The sequence below is a fragment of the Macaca mulatta genome, chromosome 9, assembly GCF_049350105.2.
Source record: "Macaca mulatta isolate MMU2019108-1 chromosome 9, T2T-MMU8v2.0, whole genome shotgun sequence".
In the NCBI taxonomy this organism is placed as follows: domain Eukaryota; kingdom Metazoa; phylum Chordata; class Mammalia; order Primates; family Cercopithecidae; genus Macaca; species Macaca mulatta.
Genome location: NC_133414.1, coordinates 27,913,259 through 27,928,379, shown reverse-complemented (window position 1 = coordinate 27,928,379; position 15,121 = coordinate 27,913,259). Strand labels below are relative to the sequence as shown.

Here is a 15,121-nt window from a genome sequence, read left to right as displayed (position 1 = left end):
TGCTCCTATCATTGTCAGTGTTGTGATACCAGGCACTGAGTTAGTGCTTAGAAAGCGTCAGTTGAGATGACTACAATTAAACTGAAATATTGATTAAATTTTAATTTTAATTGAATTGATTATAAAGCATGCGGCTGTTATGATGTAGTGAGGCTAAAAGGCTAAATTTGCATTGTTCATATGTGCAAGTGTATGTTATCTATTGCAATCATAATTTTACAAAAATGTATTGCTTTTTTTTTTTTTTTTTGCTTTTTCTTTTAGACAGAGTCTTGCTCTGTCGTCCAGACTAGAGCGCAGTGGTGCAATCTTGGCTCACTGCAACCTCCACCTTCTGGGTTCCAGTGATTTTGGTCCCTCAGCCTCCCAAGTAGCTGAGATTACAGGTGCCTGCCACCATGCCTGGCTAATTTTTGTACTTTTAGTAGAGATGGGGTTTCATCATGTTGGCCAGGCTGGTCTTGAACTCCTGACCTCAAGTGATCCACCAGCATTGGCCTCCCAAAGTGCTGGGATTATAGGCGTGAGCCACCATGCCTGGCCTGCTTTTGTAAAAAACTTCATGAATGTTACCATCTTGGTGGAAATGACTGGCAGGAATAATAAATTTGTGTGGCAAATAAAAAGAGTGTAGGAAAAAGAGAAAATCAAAAGAGGTATATTATAATTTATCAAGAAACAGTCACTGGAACACCTAATGGTTTGTTACAAAATTACTGGAAATGATAGAAACAGAGAAATCCTGGTTGGATGCCATGCCTCACGCCTGTAATTCCAGCACTTTAGGAGGCTGAAACAGGTGGATCACCTGAGATTTGGAGCTCGAGACCAGCCTAGCCAACAAGGCAAAACCCCGTCTCTACTAAAACTAGCTGGGCGTGGTGGCTCTTGCCTGTAGTCCCAGCTACTTGGGAGGCTGAGGCAAGAGAATCGCTTGAACCCAGAGGGCAGAGGTTGCAGTGAGTGGAGATCCCGTCACTGCACTCCAGCCTGGGTGACAGAGAGAGACTCTGCCCGAAAAAAAAAAAAAAAAAAAAAAATCCAGAGAAGCACAGAAATAAAACTTGGAATTCTGGATTTCTATAATTGAACTTCTCTCCTATCTTGCTTTTCACATTTTTGGTAGGCACTGCAAGTCTTTGGGAAATCTTCTTCCAGAGTTGCAGGGAGTTTTCAATAACTTGAAAGTGATTACTTCAAGGCTTATTATTATTATTTTTTTTGAGATGGAGTCTCACTCTGTCACCCAGGCTGGAGCGCAGTGGTGTGATCTCGGCTCACTGCAAGCTCCACCTCCTGGGTTCACGCCATTCTCTTGCCTCAGCCTCCCGAGCAGCTGGGACTACAGGCGCCCGCCACCACACTCGGCTAATTTTTTGTATTTTTTGTAGAGACGGGATTTCACCGTGTTAGCCAGGATGGTCTCGATCTCCTGACCTCATGATCTGCCCGCCTTGGCCTCCCAAAGTGTTGGGATCACAGGCTTAAGCCACTGTACCCGGCCTCAAGACTTATTATAATATGAATAGCATGTGGCCTAAAGATGTCTCCACTTAAATAAACTGAGAGTTTTTGTTTTGTTTTGTTTTTTATTTTCTTGAGGTAGAACCTCATTCTGTTGCCCAGGGTGGAGTGCAGTGGCAGAAGCACAGCTCACTGCAGCCTTGATCTTCCTGCCTCAGCCTCCCAAGCAGCTGAGACCACAGGCACATGCCACCACACTTGGCTATTTTTTTTTTTTTATTTTTCGTAGAGATGGGGTGTTGCCATGCTGTCCAGGCTGGTTTCAAACTCCTGAGCTCAAGCAGTTCTCCCGCCTTGGCCTCCTAAAGTGTTGGGATCACAGGCGTGAGCCACCATGCATGGCTGAGAGATTCAGGAAAAATGAAAAAATGTCAAGTAGACTAAATTACATATAAGTATATATTACATATAAATTTAAAAATATTTTAAATAAAATATGAAGTATCCGTTCATATTTATTAATCATTATGAAATAGTTGATTTCTATCACTGAAGGGTCATTTCCTTATTAATATTTTCATATACTACTCCTTGTTACTCTATGGGCTTAGTAATAAGAAGAAACTCCCCTTACTTTAAAGTGCAAGATCATTTTGAGACTTTTCACAAATGCAGAATGGTGTTCCCTTTCGTTATTGGCAAAAATATCTTCTTGATTCTCTCAATTCAATCAAGACACAGTAAAAGCCAGTCTGAAATCCATGATTTTAACAATGATATTTATCATGATGTTTAGGTTCCTTTAATTTAGTTTTCAAATTATAGTTTCATACTGATTTGAATCATCATCATGATTTTGAATTGCTTAAGAAAAGAAATGGTTATGCTTACCATTTAAATCTTTAAACCCCACACTGTAGTTAAATTCAGCTCTGGGTGGGTTAGGGTCAGGAGGAGGGAGAGTGTCAACTCCTAAACTCTGTGAAAAAAAGACCCCCGTCAAAGTTATTCATGATACAAACATTTCTGTAGCACACTTTACTCAGCAAGTCAAAAACCATGTATTATTTACACATTTTCTCCCTTAGCATGTTCTATGAAAACCATATTGTAACTTGAAAATGTTTTATGTAATTTTTCCCCTATAGAAAATTAGAGCTTAAAAATTATTCTAGAAGGAAGATCTTGAAATGGAACATGTCAATGAGAATGAGGTAGTTAATTTTTAAAAAGAACAAATAATGTCTTGTAATGGTGAACACACACACTATACATATACATGTATACAAATAATTCTGTAATGACTTAAGTCATGACATCAAAGAAATAAATATCCAATTACTTGGAGGAGACAAATTGTTTGAGGATGCAGTCTGTTGTAGTAAAATACTTCTTTAGCCTAAAATCTTGAGAACCTACCTGTTGGCAGGGCTGTTTAGCCAAGCAAACCATGACTGCATCCACTTGGCCGCAACAAAGAAACAGCAAAAACCAAAAGGGCTTTGTGTGAAGGCAGGTCCAAGAGACTAAAAGGGGCCTTTTCCTATTCCTTTTTTTTTTTTTTTTTTTAATAAAAATGAGTCTTACTATGTTGCCCAGGCTGGTCTTTAACTCCTGGGCTCAAGTGAGCCTCCTGTCTTGGCCTCCCAAAGTGCTGGGATTATAGGTGTGAACCATCATGCCCAGCCTCTTTCCTGTTCTTGCCTTACAGTAACAATACTTAAATGTGGTCCTGCAAAAATCCCAGACTCTGGCCCATCAGAACACTTCCCCCACTGGCTGCAGGAATGAGAGAACAGGTACAGAGAGACCACACACGTTCCCTTAAACTCTCCTCCGCCATGGGAGGAGAAAACACAGTCCTCATCTTTAGAAATGTGGTTGCCATCGGCTCACAACTGTAATCCCAGCACTTTGGGAGGCCAAGGTGGACAGATCACGATGTCAGGAGATAGAGACCATCCGGGCCAACATGGTGAAACCCCTTCTCTACTAAAAATACAAAAATTAGCTGGGTGTGGTGGCGTGCACCTGTAATCCCAGATAATGTGGGGGGCGGGGGCGGGGTGGATGAGAGAGGAGAATCGCTTGAACTTGGGAGACGGAGGTTGCTGTGAGCCGAGATTGTGCCACTGCACTCCAGTCTGCTGACAGAGTGAAACTCCGTCTCAAAAAAAAAAAAAAGAAAGAAAGAAAGAAAGAAGAAGGAAGGAAGGAAGGAAGGGAGAGAAAGAAAGAAAGAAAGAAACAAAGAAAGAAAGAAAGAGAGAGAAAGAATGAGAGTGAGAAAGAAAGAAAGAGAAAGAGAAAGAAAAAAAAAAAGAAAGAAAGAAAGAGGAAGGAAGGAAGGAAGGGAGAGAAAGAAAGAAAGAAACAAAGAAAGAAAGAAAGAGAGAGAAAGAATGAGAGTGAGAAAGAAAGAAAGAAAGAGAAAGAGAAAGAAAGAAAGAAAGAGAGAGAAAGAATGAGAGTGAGAAAGAAAGAAAGAGAAAGAGAAAGAAAGAAAGAAAGAAAGAAAGAAAGAAATGTGGTTGTCATCCTAACACCTTTTAACCAGCACCCTTTCCTCTAAGCCAACTGTCTTGTATCTTATCCCTTCTTTCATAGAATCTAAACTTTTCTGAATCTTATTGGGAATATAAAGTAGATGCTAACTAGAATTGGTTTATTTTTTTATTTTTGTTTTTATTGAGACAGAGTCTCACTCTGTCGCCCAGGCTGGAGTGCAATGGCACAATCTCGGCTCACCGTAACCTCTGCTCCTGGGTTCAAATGATTCTCCTGCCTCAGCCTCCTGAGTAGCTGGGATTCCAAACACCCGCCACCAGGCTCGGCTAATTTTTGTGTTTTTAGTAGAGATGGGGTTTCACCATATTGGTCAGCCTGGTCTCGAACTCCTGACCTGTGATCTGCCCACCTCGACCTCCCAAAGTGCTGGGAATACAGGTGTGAGCCACTGCGCCCAGTCTAGAATTGGTTTATTTTTCTTAAAATAAATAGTCTTTCAAAACACAGACTATTCATTTGGTTTTTTTTTTAAGAAAGCTTTAGAAGACCCCTATCTTATTTAGGAATACTGGCTTATTCTTCTTTTGACATTTTATGCAGCTAAGTGATGAGCTGGTTACCTTCTTAGTCAAAGGCTCATTTACGAGCACACTCTGAGACGCTCTAAAGCCCACTTGACTGTAACCTGGCTTAGTGGTCGCTGGGTTAGCAGCTGACTGTAACCTGGCTTAGTGGCCCCTGGGTTAGCAGCTGACTGTAACCTGGCTTAGTGGCCCCTGGGTTAGCAGCTGACTGTAACCTGGCTTAGTGGCCCCTGGGTTAGCACCTGACTGTAACCTGGCTTAGTGGCCCCTGGGTTAGCAGCTGCCTGGCTGTAGTGGCGCTGACAGTGGGGCTCAGTGACCTCTGAGTCAATCTGATCTTGATGCCAGGGGCTTTTTTATGTCTATGGCTGAGTGGTTTTCACATTCCTTTGAGGGTACTAAGTTCTTACAGTCTAATCACGAGGCACCAAAACTCCCCCTTAGTTATTTAAAATATAGCATTTCCTCAAGGGTTGGTAAAAAGTCTTTACTAAAGATGATATCCAGCCTGGGCAACATAGTGAGATCTCATCTCTACAAAAGAAAAAAAAATTAGCTGGGTGTGGTGGCGTGCACCTGTAGTCCCTGCTACTTGGGAGGCTGAGGCCAGAGGATCACTTGAGCCCACGAGGTTGAGGCTCCAGTGAACCATGATTGTGCCACTGCCCTCCAGCCTAAGCAACAGAGTGAGACTCTGTCTCAAAAACACCCCAAAATCAAACAAAGATAATATTTTCTTAGTGAGTTTATATAAAGGTAACCACAGGCAAATGGCTCAGTGCTGGTGGTTGTAGGGTAGTAAACTTGGGGATAAATTTCTCTATTGGTAAATATTTGGATACTACAAGTTTGATGTATGTCTGATCAATGTATTAAACTAACTGATCTCAAAAGTGTATAGTCAGGAACAAACTTTTTTTTTTAATCTGTCATTGTCACAATTATATTATATCAGAACTATATAATGTTGCCAATCTTCAGGGTTTTAAAAAAGACAGCTCCCTTGTCATGTTATAATGAAATTCAGCAACTCTATTTTTGTTTTCTAATTTGCCAGTTAAAAAGGGAAGTTTACCTGAGTCAGAAGATCCATCTCTCCCAGCAAAGTGCTGAACATTTGGTCTATGTCTTCACTTGACTCACCCATCTGAAAAAGGAAGAAACTGAGATATTAGCAGTCTCATAAAAGCCTGATCCTAGGATACTCTTTGCATCCCTCTCTTTCCCCTAAGAGCCCCATCCGTGGGCAGCTAAGTTGGGAGAGGACTATACTGAGAGGAAGGCTCATGTTAGCCTGAAATTTCATGCCTGGCTTCTATCCAATCCGCTTCATCTAAGATTGTGCCAAACCTTGGGGAACGCCTCAGAGCCACAGTTGTAATTTTCCAGGCTAAACTAGTCTTCTTGGGGCCAAAGAAACAGGCTGGGCACGGTGCCTCATACCTGTAATCCCAGCACTAGGGGAGGCCGAGACAGGCGGATCACCCGAGGTCAGGAGTTCGAGACCAGCCTGGCCAATATGGTGAAACCTCATCTGTACTAAAAATACAAAAATTACCTGGGTGTGGTGTCGGGCGCCTGTAGTCCCAGCTACTCGGGAGGCTGAGGCAGGAGAATTGCTTGAACCCAGGAGGCAAATGTTGCAGTGAGCCGAGATCGCGCCACTACACTCTAGCCTGGGGGACAGAGCGAGACTCCGTCTCAAAAAAAAAAAACAAAAAAAAACCAAACTTACATGAAAATGATGTGAGGAGTGATTAAGCATATTTACCCAACAATTTCCTGCTTTCAAAAGATATTTCTGAAATAATAGTTTTTAGTACATTTACTTAGAAGTACGAGTGGACTTAGAACTTAAATGGCCACCCTGTCAAGCGAAAAGAGATAGAAAGAAAACATGCTTTTACATTTTCAACTTTCTTTGCCTAAACCAAATGAAGCAATTGCCCAAGAAGCGGAAAAGTTTGCGACAAAATAGGGTGGGATGCACTGTGAGTCGCAACTGGCTGCTCTGTTTCCTGACATTTTTGGCAAGGCTAAACTGGGAAGTTAGGAGACATTACTAGTCCTTTGGCCACTAACTAGCAGTATGTAGTTTGGCAACGGTAATCAATTGTTTCATCTGTAACATGAGGAATTTGTTGCAGACCATTTCTAAGGGCATTTCTTTTTTCTTTTCTTTTCTTTTTTTTTTTTAGACCGAGTCTTGCTCTGTCACACAGGTTGGAGTGTGGTGGCACGATCTCAGCTCACTCCAGCCTCCATCTCTCAGGTTAAAGCAATTCTCCTTCCTCAGCCTCCTGAGTAGCTGGGATGACAGGCACCCGCCACCACGCCTGGTTAATTATTGTATTTTTAGTAGAGACAGGGTTTCATCATGTTGGCCAGGCTGGTCTCAAACTCCTGACCTCACCTGAGGGTGATCTACTCGCCTCGACCTCCCAAAGTGCTGGGATTACAGGATTGAGCCACCTTGCTCAGCCTCTAAGGACATTTCAAAATGCTCCAAAACACTGTAAGATTAATGCCAATTATAGCTCATACTTAGAAGTCTGGTGGGTTTAGAGAATCAGTATGTAATATTTAAGCCAAATCACAATATTTACTTGAATATGTACATGCATGCATATTTATGTCATTCTTTTAATTTGGAAATTAAAAATATATACAAAAGCAGAGAGAATAATGATTTTCATGTACACATTGTCCAGCTTTAATAATTTTCAACTGGACTGATCGTTTTCCATTTATATCTTCCTACAACAGATATTTTAAAGCAAATATTATTTTTCCACAAATATTTCAACATGCAGTACTAAAAGCTAAAGATACTTTATTTCTTTTTTCTTTTCTTTTTTTTTTTTTTTTTGAGATGGAGTTTTGCTCTTGTCGCCCGGCCTGGAGTGCAGTGGTGCCATCTCACGCCACTGCAACTTCCACCTCCCACGTTAAAGCAATTCTCGTGCCTCAGCCTCCTGAGTAGCTGGAATTACAGGCATGTCCCACCACACCTGGCTAATTTTTGTATTTTTAGTAGAGACGGGGTTTCGTCATGTTGGCCAGGGTGTTCTGAAACTCCTGACCTCAGGTGATCCACCTGCCTCAGTCTCCCAAAATGCTGGGATTACAGGTGTCAGCCACCACGCCTGGCCGATAAAGATACTTTCTAAATCATAACCATAATACTATTATCCCTTCGTGTGTGTATTTAAGATAAACTACTTGGCTGAAATAGGCCAAGTCGAGGCAAATCTACCTTTCCTTGAATAAACTATCTTGAAAACTTGTAGTTCACCCTTTAAGTGACTTTAATACTTTAGCAGTCGCATATTTTTATTTTTAATAGCTTCAGTTATCAGGGTGTCTTAGTCCTTTATTAAATACGTCTATGAAACAAACTTTGTCACACTAACTTTGCTTTCTTAAAAATGACTCAAATGATCTCCTTCCCCTTCTCCTTCTCCTTCTCCTCCTTCTCTTCCTCCTCCTCCTCCTCCTCCTTTTATTTTTGAGACAGAGTCTCACTCTGTCTCCCAGGCTGGAGTGCAATGGCTTGATCTCAGCTCGCTGCAACCTCTGCCTCCTGGGTTTAAGAAATTCTCCTGCCTCAGCCTCCTGAGTAGCTAGTATTACAGGCACCCGCCACCATGCCTGGCTAATTTTTGTGTTTTTAGTAGAGATGGGGTTTCATGATGTTGGCCAGGCTATTCTTGAACTCCTGACCTCAAGTGATCCACCCACCCAGGCCTCCCAAAGTGTTGGGATTACAGGCGTGAGCCACCACACCCGGCCAAATGATTTTTAAGATATCACAATTCTTAAAAGTGAAGTGATGTAAATGATGATGATGATGATAACAGTAATATTTATCTACCACTAACTCTGTTGCAAGAGCAACAGAGTTGCTATTAGCAACATTTAGCACCCAGGATAGCATTGACGCTGAGCAATCAGAACAGATGAGGCTGTAAAATCATTTTGGGTGAATCAGTGCATATCCTCCAAATATCCACCCTGCAAAGCTAGCACTTAATCTTCCCAAATTATCTTCAACAATTATCTTGGGTTTATCACTTAGGAAATCTGACATAATGAAATCTTCTTGCTTAATTTTTCCATCGTATATTTCCTCCTCTCCCTATTTTAAGAAGAAAAAAATTATTTTCTTCTCCTACATAACTTTATCACCCTCGCCGAACAGGACTGAAAACATTTTCCATCTGAATTTTCTGCCCCCTGCAGTGGCTTTTCTTTTGCCCTCCTTCTAGTCTCTCCCTCGTGAGAAACACAAAAGCTACCCTGAGCTGCGGGTCACTGAGGGTATTGCATGGTCATTTCGAGGTTTAAGTTTTGCATGTTTTATTTTGGAGGACGGATGCTTGAATTGCTATGAGATGCATTAATTTTCTCTAGTGCCCTATCTGGCATCCAGTGTAGGAGGTGTCTTGCAGGAGCACAGGAAATTGTAAAACTGTGTTGGCCAGGAGTCACTGGGAGGGGACAAGAAGAGGTCTTTAGTTAAGAGAGGTCTAGATTCCATCGAACTAGCACATTTCCTAGTAGCAAATGCATCCCAAAGAATCAGGTGTACATACACGTGGGACAAGGAGGTGTGTGTTTGAATCCAAGGAAGCCACTCAGTGACTGCTGAAGGTCAGACCACACAGAGCTGACAGGTGAGCACCCAGGTATAGAAGCAACAGGTGAGAAAGAAAACAAAGGTCTAGGTCTATGTGTGCAGGGAAAGTCAGAGAGGAATCAAACACAGCATCAGTGAAGGATGATAGAAGATACTTGGCCTATTTTGTGTGTATTGTTGGGATTAAAAAAGTGTTTATGGCAGCCAGAAGAGAGGAAGATGGCTGCAGGTGGGCGCCGCCCCTGTTTCAGGAGGGAAGTCAGCATGAGGAATATTTTCCATGGGGTTTTATCCCCACACAGTTGCTTACAAAGTATCTGAATCATATCCTTCTTTCTTTAAATGTCCTACAAGGCTGGGCATGGTGATTCATGCCTGTTATCCCAGCACTTTGGAAGGCCGAGGGGAGAGGAGTGCTTGAGGCCAGGAGTATGAAACCAGCCTGGGCAACATAGACTTCTCTACAAAAAATTAAAAAATGAGCCAGGTGTGGGGGCATGTGCCTGTAGTCCCAGCTACTCAGGAGGCTGAGACGGGATGATGGCTTGAGCCCAGGAGGTCGAGGCTGCAGTGAGCTATGATGGTGCCACCAAAGTCCAGCCTGGGTGACACAGTGAGACTCTCTCAAAAAAAAAAAAAAAAAAAAATTCCTACAAAATGGTAGAAAGTATTTAAGTAGACATTATCTCCATGGTTTCACAAACTGTCTCCCAAAACAACTAATATGGTATTAAAAATCTTGTCATGGGTTTTTAAGTTATTATTTTAATAAGGGGAAATTCTTGGAATAAATAATAAAATTCCAGAACTGCTCACGTGAATTTCTTCCTGAGTACAATAATGTGAGAAAATAAAGGAATCCTTCAGATGAATTACTATTAACAGAAAAAGTTAAGAGTAATTATTGGTGTTAACACATTTCAGATTTTTTTATGAGAGTAATCCATTTTATAAGAATAAATATAGATTTGTTTGCTGACCTCAAAACTGCCAACCAGCATTACAATAAGCTTATAGGAACCAAAGATAATTTGAGTAACAAGAATATTGCCATTGATTCATTCTCCTGAACCCTTAAATTTGGAAAAGCACTAAAATAAAGCCTTGCAATGTGACATCAATGAGTCAGAAAAACCCACTGAACCCAAAGGCCTTGTTTCTCAGGCTGTGCACACCACTGCTACATAACAGGTTAATGACGTGCCACAGTGAATCATCCACCTAAGATGGAAATAACTCAAAACAACAGCGCGTTCTCGTGACCTCTCCCTGCATTCATCTGCTGAAAATCTTTCCCCCTGCCCTTTCCCCTACCCTTTCATTCCTCTCCCCCAGAGTCTGTTATTGAGTTATTAAGTGGAGTCAATATCAAAATTGTGCTGAAACCTACAGTCGTAAGTAAACTTGCTAGTGAATGGATCACAGTTGCACGCACGGTGAAAATAAAAAGACATTTGACTTAAGGGCGGTTTGTAACAAAAATTATTAATCTGTAAATGCAATCATGTGACATAATTGACCTCTCTGCAAGAAAACTTTATTTTTGGAATGGACAAACAAGAGTTATACACATGTGTACAGTGTACCCACACACAAGCGTAAGAAAACAGGGCTGTGCCTATAGGTACGTGTGGTGTTTTCCAAAGGTCAAAATAAAGACTAAAAGAGAGAGAGGAAAAAAAAAACACCCAGCCCTGACAGCTAAAAGTGTTATTTGGGTTAGCAGCCAGAAAGAGCCGGGGTGGAGTTCACAGTGAAGCAATGCATTGCAAACAAGCCGTGCTCACATCGTGACTGGGTGGAGTTAGAATCTTTTTGTGAGTATGTCACTTCTGAGTTCATTTTATGCCTTGGGAAGAACCACAAGTTGTTGATGAAAAATAAATGGAAATACTACAAAATCAGCTAGATTTTGTGATCATTATTGTTATTATTGGATAGACGTGGGGTGAAGTGGTTGAAGCCGCTCGTCCAGGCTAAAACTTTCCCTTAGGTTCCTTAAACGACAAGGAAATTTTCCCTAATGCTTAATATTTCTAGGCTTTAGTTTTTTTATCCTTAAATTGTTTCTCTTTTCCACCCAGATACATTTCAAAAATATGTCTTTTAAACATTTATCCTGAGTACTGTGATGCACGTGTTTTACAGGACATATGTTTATATCGACGGCAAAGTTAATCTCACACATTTAACTCAGTTTGCATGAGTTTGGGATGCCGTGAAGATCAGCAATTCCGGCCATGGAATCTGGAATTTTGGACCTGGATGAGGGCGGCCCTTATTGCATCGGTCAGAGTAGCTTGCCTAAAAACAGCCAATTCAACATCCCCCAGGCATTTGCCTCTAAGCAGCTCCAACTTGTTACTCCCCCTCATGCATTCTCTTCCTATGCGCCCTCACTTGGTAAAAGGCCATTAGTCACATATCAGTCTGACTTAGAACCCTCGGCAAAGTCCCTTACTCCTCCCATTTTTCCATCTAGTAGGTCAGGGAATCTGTTGGCTTTTCGTGTAGAAGGCTTCTCCTTGCCTTCATTCTCTCTATCAAGTCACAGTTGATACCTCACCAGATCACCCAGTCTCCAGCCTTCTGGACTCCCTAGAAATGTTCACCACCACCACTGCTGCAAATTGCAAATACAAATGTGAACATGCCACGCTCCTGTTTAAAAGCCTTCCCTGGCTGCTTATGATGAAGTGGAGAGCGTTCAGGCACTCAGCGTGTCTTTCAAAGTCCTTCCTAATTTGCCCCAGTCGGGGCCTTTTATTTTTTAATTCATTTATACATTTTTACATTATTTTATTTTATTTTTAGCAGAGACAGGGTCTCGCTATGTTGCCCAGGCAGGTCTCAAACTCCTGGGCTCAAGTGATCCTCGCACCTCCGCCTCCCAAAATGCTGGGATTACGGGCATGAGCCACCAGGTCTGGCCTCAGGACCCTTGATGTTTTCTGAACAGGCTTTTAAGAACTCTTTTGTCTTTGTATATGCTATTCCCTTTAAATAACATTCTCCTCTGTCCATATCTCCTTCATAAAATCCTACTGATCATTTAAAATCCAGCTGTCATGCTAACACTTCAATGGTATCTTCATTTACAGCAGAGATTTGCTGTCTATTGCATTTGGTAAACATGTCAGTAAATCCCGGCCTTAACAACCAACTTGACACGGTATTTAATCTCCCTGGACTTCAGTTTCCTTGTCTGTAAAATAAGAAAAACAATAATGCCGAATTCATAGGCTTGTTGCGACATTTAAACAAAATAGCCAACAATACTTGGCATAAATTTGCAATCAGCATTTGCCACACTGAATCACACTCTTTTTGTTATGGTTAGAATCTCTTAGAAAACTGGGAGTCGTTATTAAGTAAGAATCAGATCTTGTTGATGTTTGTGTTCAGAAATGCTTCGTTGGAAACCCAGAGAGATTAAGTAACTTCCCAGACTAATGAGAACTGGGCTAGAGTCCAGATCTGAAGCCTCATAGAACGTTCTCTCTCACTTGACTGGCTACACGTTCTACAAGGCTCCTGGTGTGACACACTCAGAAATGTCACATTCCAGGGCCAGGCAGTCCTTAGAGGCTGCCAAATAACATGTTTCCAAGAACTATCAGAGCAATTAAACAGTCTGTTTCTAAGCTGCTGCTATAGGTACAGGTTTGTGGAACCTCATTCACTATAATACTTTCTCTTTTTCTAATGCTATTTCCAAGTGAGTAAATACTGATACTTACACAGATATGTTGTGTTGGTAAACAAAAGTTTCACTGGGGCTCGCATCTATTTAGGCCTGAATCCGTTTTCAAACCAAAAATTGTAGTTGCTTTAAGAAAAATTCTGATAACTACCATGCAACTTGAGGCAACTTGAGTGACAATATCAATGACTTTTCTTCTTTTCTAATTCAATCTAAAGCCAGCTAACGTTTCAAGTAATAGGCTAATCATTATTTAGTAAATAAAAACACATTATGTTTTCTATCTTAATTATTTCTTAATTCACGTCCTATAACTAATTTCATGTGTTTATTTTAAATTTGCTGATTGGTAAGAACGAAAGTGAACACATAAACATGCTTAAGTACTCCTTTGTTATAACAATAATATGTTATAATTTCGTGCTAGGAACTGAATTTTGAGCAGAATGATATTAAATTAAGGGATTATTTGATGCTCTTAAAACTAAAAGATTTATTCATAAAAGCATACCATTTTATATATTAAATTAAATATGTAATAATAAAATTGTTTATAATAGGAATTTTTTAATAAAACAGAAAACAAAAAAACACTATTTTTCATATAAGTTCAAAACAAGGTTGGGCGTGGTGGCTCATGCCTCTAATCCCAGCACTTTGTGAGACTGAGGCAGGTGGATCACTTGAGGTCGGGAGTTTGAGACCAGCCTGGCCAGCATGGTGAAACCCTGTCTCTATTAAAATACCAAAAAATTAGCTGGGCGTGGTGGTGCTCGCCTATAAGCTACTTGGGAGTCTGAGGCACAAGAATCGCTTGAACACAGGAGGTGGCGGTTGCAGTGAGCCAAGGTTGTGCTGCACTCCAGCCTGGGCGACAGAGCAAGACTCCACCTCACAACAAAACAAAACAAACAAGTGGTCCTAACAACTTCTACATGAAATAAAAAAGTTGTTAAGATTTTTTTCTTCTTGTAATTATCAAGTTTTGGGTTTACAGAGTTGTTTTCAGTGGCAGCAAGTGTCAATACAACGAAGAAACACATATTATTTACATTTTTATAAGGAGCTTATCTGTCAAAACCCTGCTTTCTTATGGCACCATATTAAGATGTTACAAACTCACGGGTTGTCTAAGCTCATTTGAATGGTTGCAAATTTCACCTTTTCAGCTGTATTTTTAGTTATGCTTAGTCTTTACTTGGATTAAAATACTAATACGAATAACCGAATGAAAATTTCAGAGCACTGAGAATGAAAAGAAAAGACCAAATAGAATATTTGCAAGCAAGACCTTATCTCTACAAAAAATAAAAAAAATAGCCAGTCATAGTGGCATGCGCCTGTAGTCCCAGCTCTTCATGAGGCAGAGGCAGGAAGATCCTTTGAGCCCAGGAGTTAAAGTCTGCAGTGACTCATGATTGTACTATTGCATTCCAGCCTGGGCAACAGAGCGAGACCCTGGCTCAAAATAAATAATACAAAAAAATGAAACAACAGAGGAGGTATAAAAATGACTTTCCGATTATTAAAATGAGTCACAGTCAATGAAGTTCAGGAAGGTTAGAATTAGTCTTCAGTACTTCACCAGAGAAGTTGCTACCTGTCTGTCTACCAAGAATAAAACTCCTCATTCAATTGTTTCTGCGTATGGCTGGGGGTGAGACAGACAGAAATCTCCCCTTGCTCTTTACCTGCCTGATAACAATAAAAATAATAGCGGATAACTATTAGGTGTTCTCACTCCGTGCCAGGGATTGTCCTGGTGCATTATGTGCATTGACTGATTAAATCCATCCTCATTCCCTAGGTGAAATGAAAACACTTTTAGGTTCCTCTTAGATGAGAAAACTGAGGCATCCAGAGATAAGTAACTCAATCGAGTTTACACAACGTAAGTCAGTCATCAAATATTTATTGATCCCAGACATGGTTGGAGGCTTAAACAAATTTCTGGAAGATTTTTCTGTGTGGGTTTTCCTCAGCTATATTTCTTCTCTTCAGTGAATTTATCTGCATACTGTACATCTTTCTATGTTAAAGATAGTTAAAGAAAAATGTTTGTATCCTAGTATTGACTGCTTTTTTTTTTCTTTGAGATGGAGTTTTGCTCTTGTTGCTCAGGCTGGAGTGCAATGGTGTGATCTCAGCTCACTGCAACCTCCGCCTCCCAGTTCAAGCGTTTCTCCTGCATCAGCCTCCCAAGTGCCTGGGATTACAGGCACC

General features: G+C 40.9%; 1 protein-coding gene across 7 annotated transcripts in view; it reads right to left on the bottom strand.

Annotated features, from left to right (window-relative positions):
* APBB1IP (amyloid beta precursor protein binding family B member 1 interacting protein) overlaps window positions 1–15,121 on the bottom strand; it is a 122,226-nt gene that overhangs the window by 63,180 nt on the left and 43,925 nt on the right. For 4 of the 7 annotated variants that reach the window (XM_077946018.1, XM_077946020.1, XM_077946017.1 and 1 more), the window contains exons 3-4: window positions 5,632–5,703; window positions 2,356–2,443 (exon numbers count right to left, since the gene is read on the bottom strand). In XM_077946018.1, the coding sequence (XP_077802144.1) occupies window positions 2,356–2,443; window positions 5,632–5,703 (160 nt within the window). Of the gene's footprint in view, window positions 1–2,355; window positions 2,444–5,631; window positions 5,704–6,114; window positions 6,257–15,121 lie in introns of all 7 variants that reach the window. The other 3 variants (XM_077946022.1, XM_077946019.1, XM_077946021.1) reach the window with 1 other exon arrangement.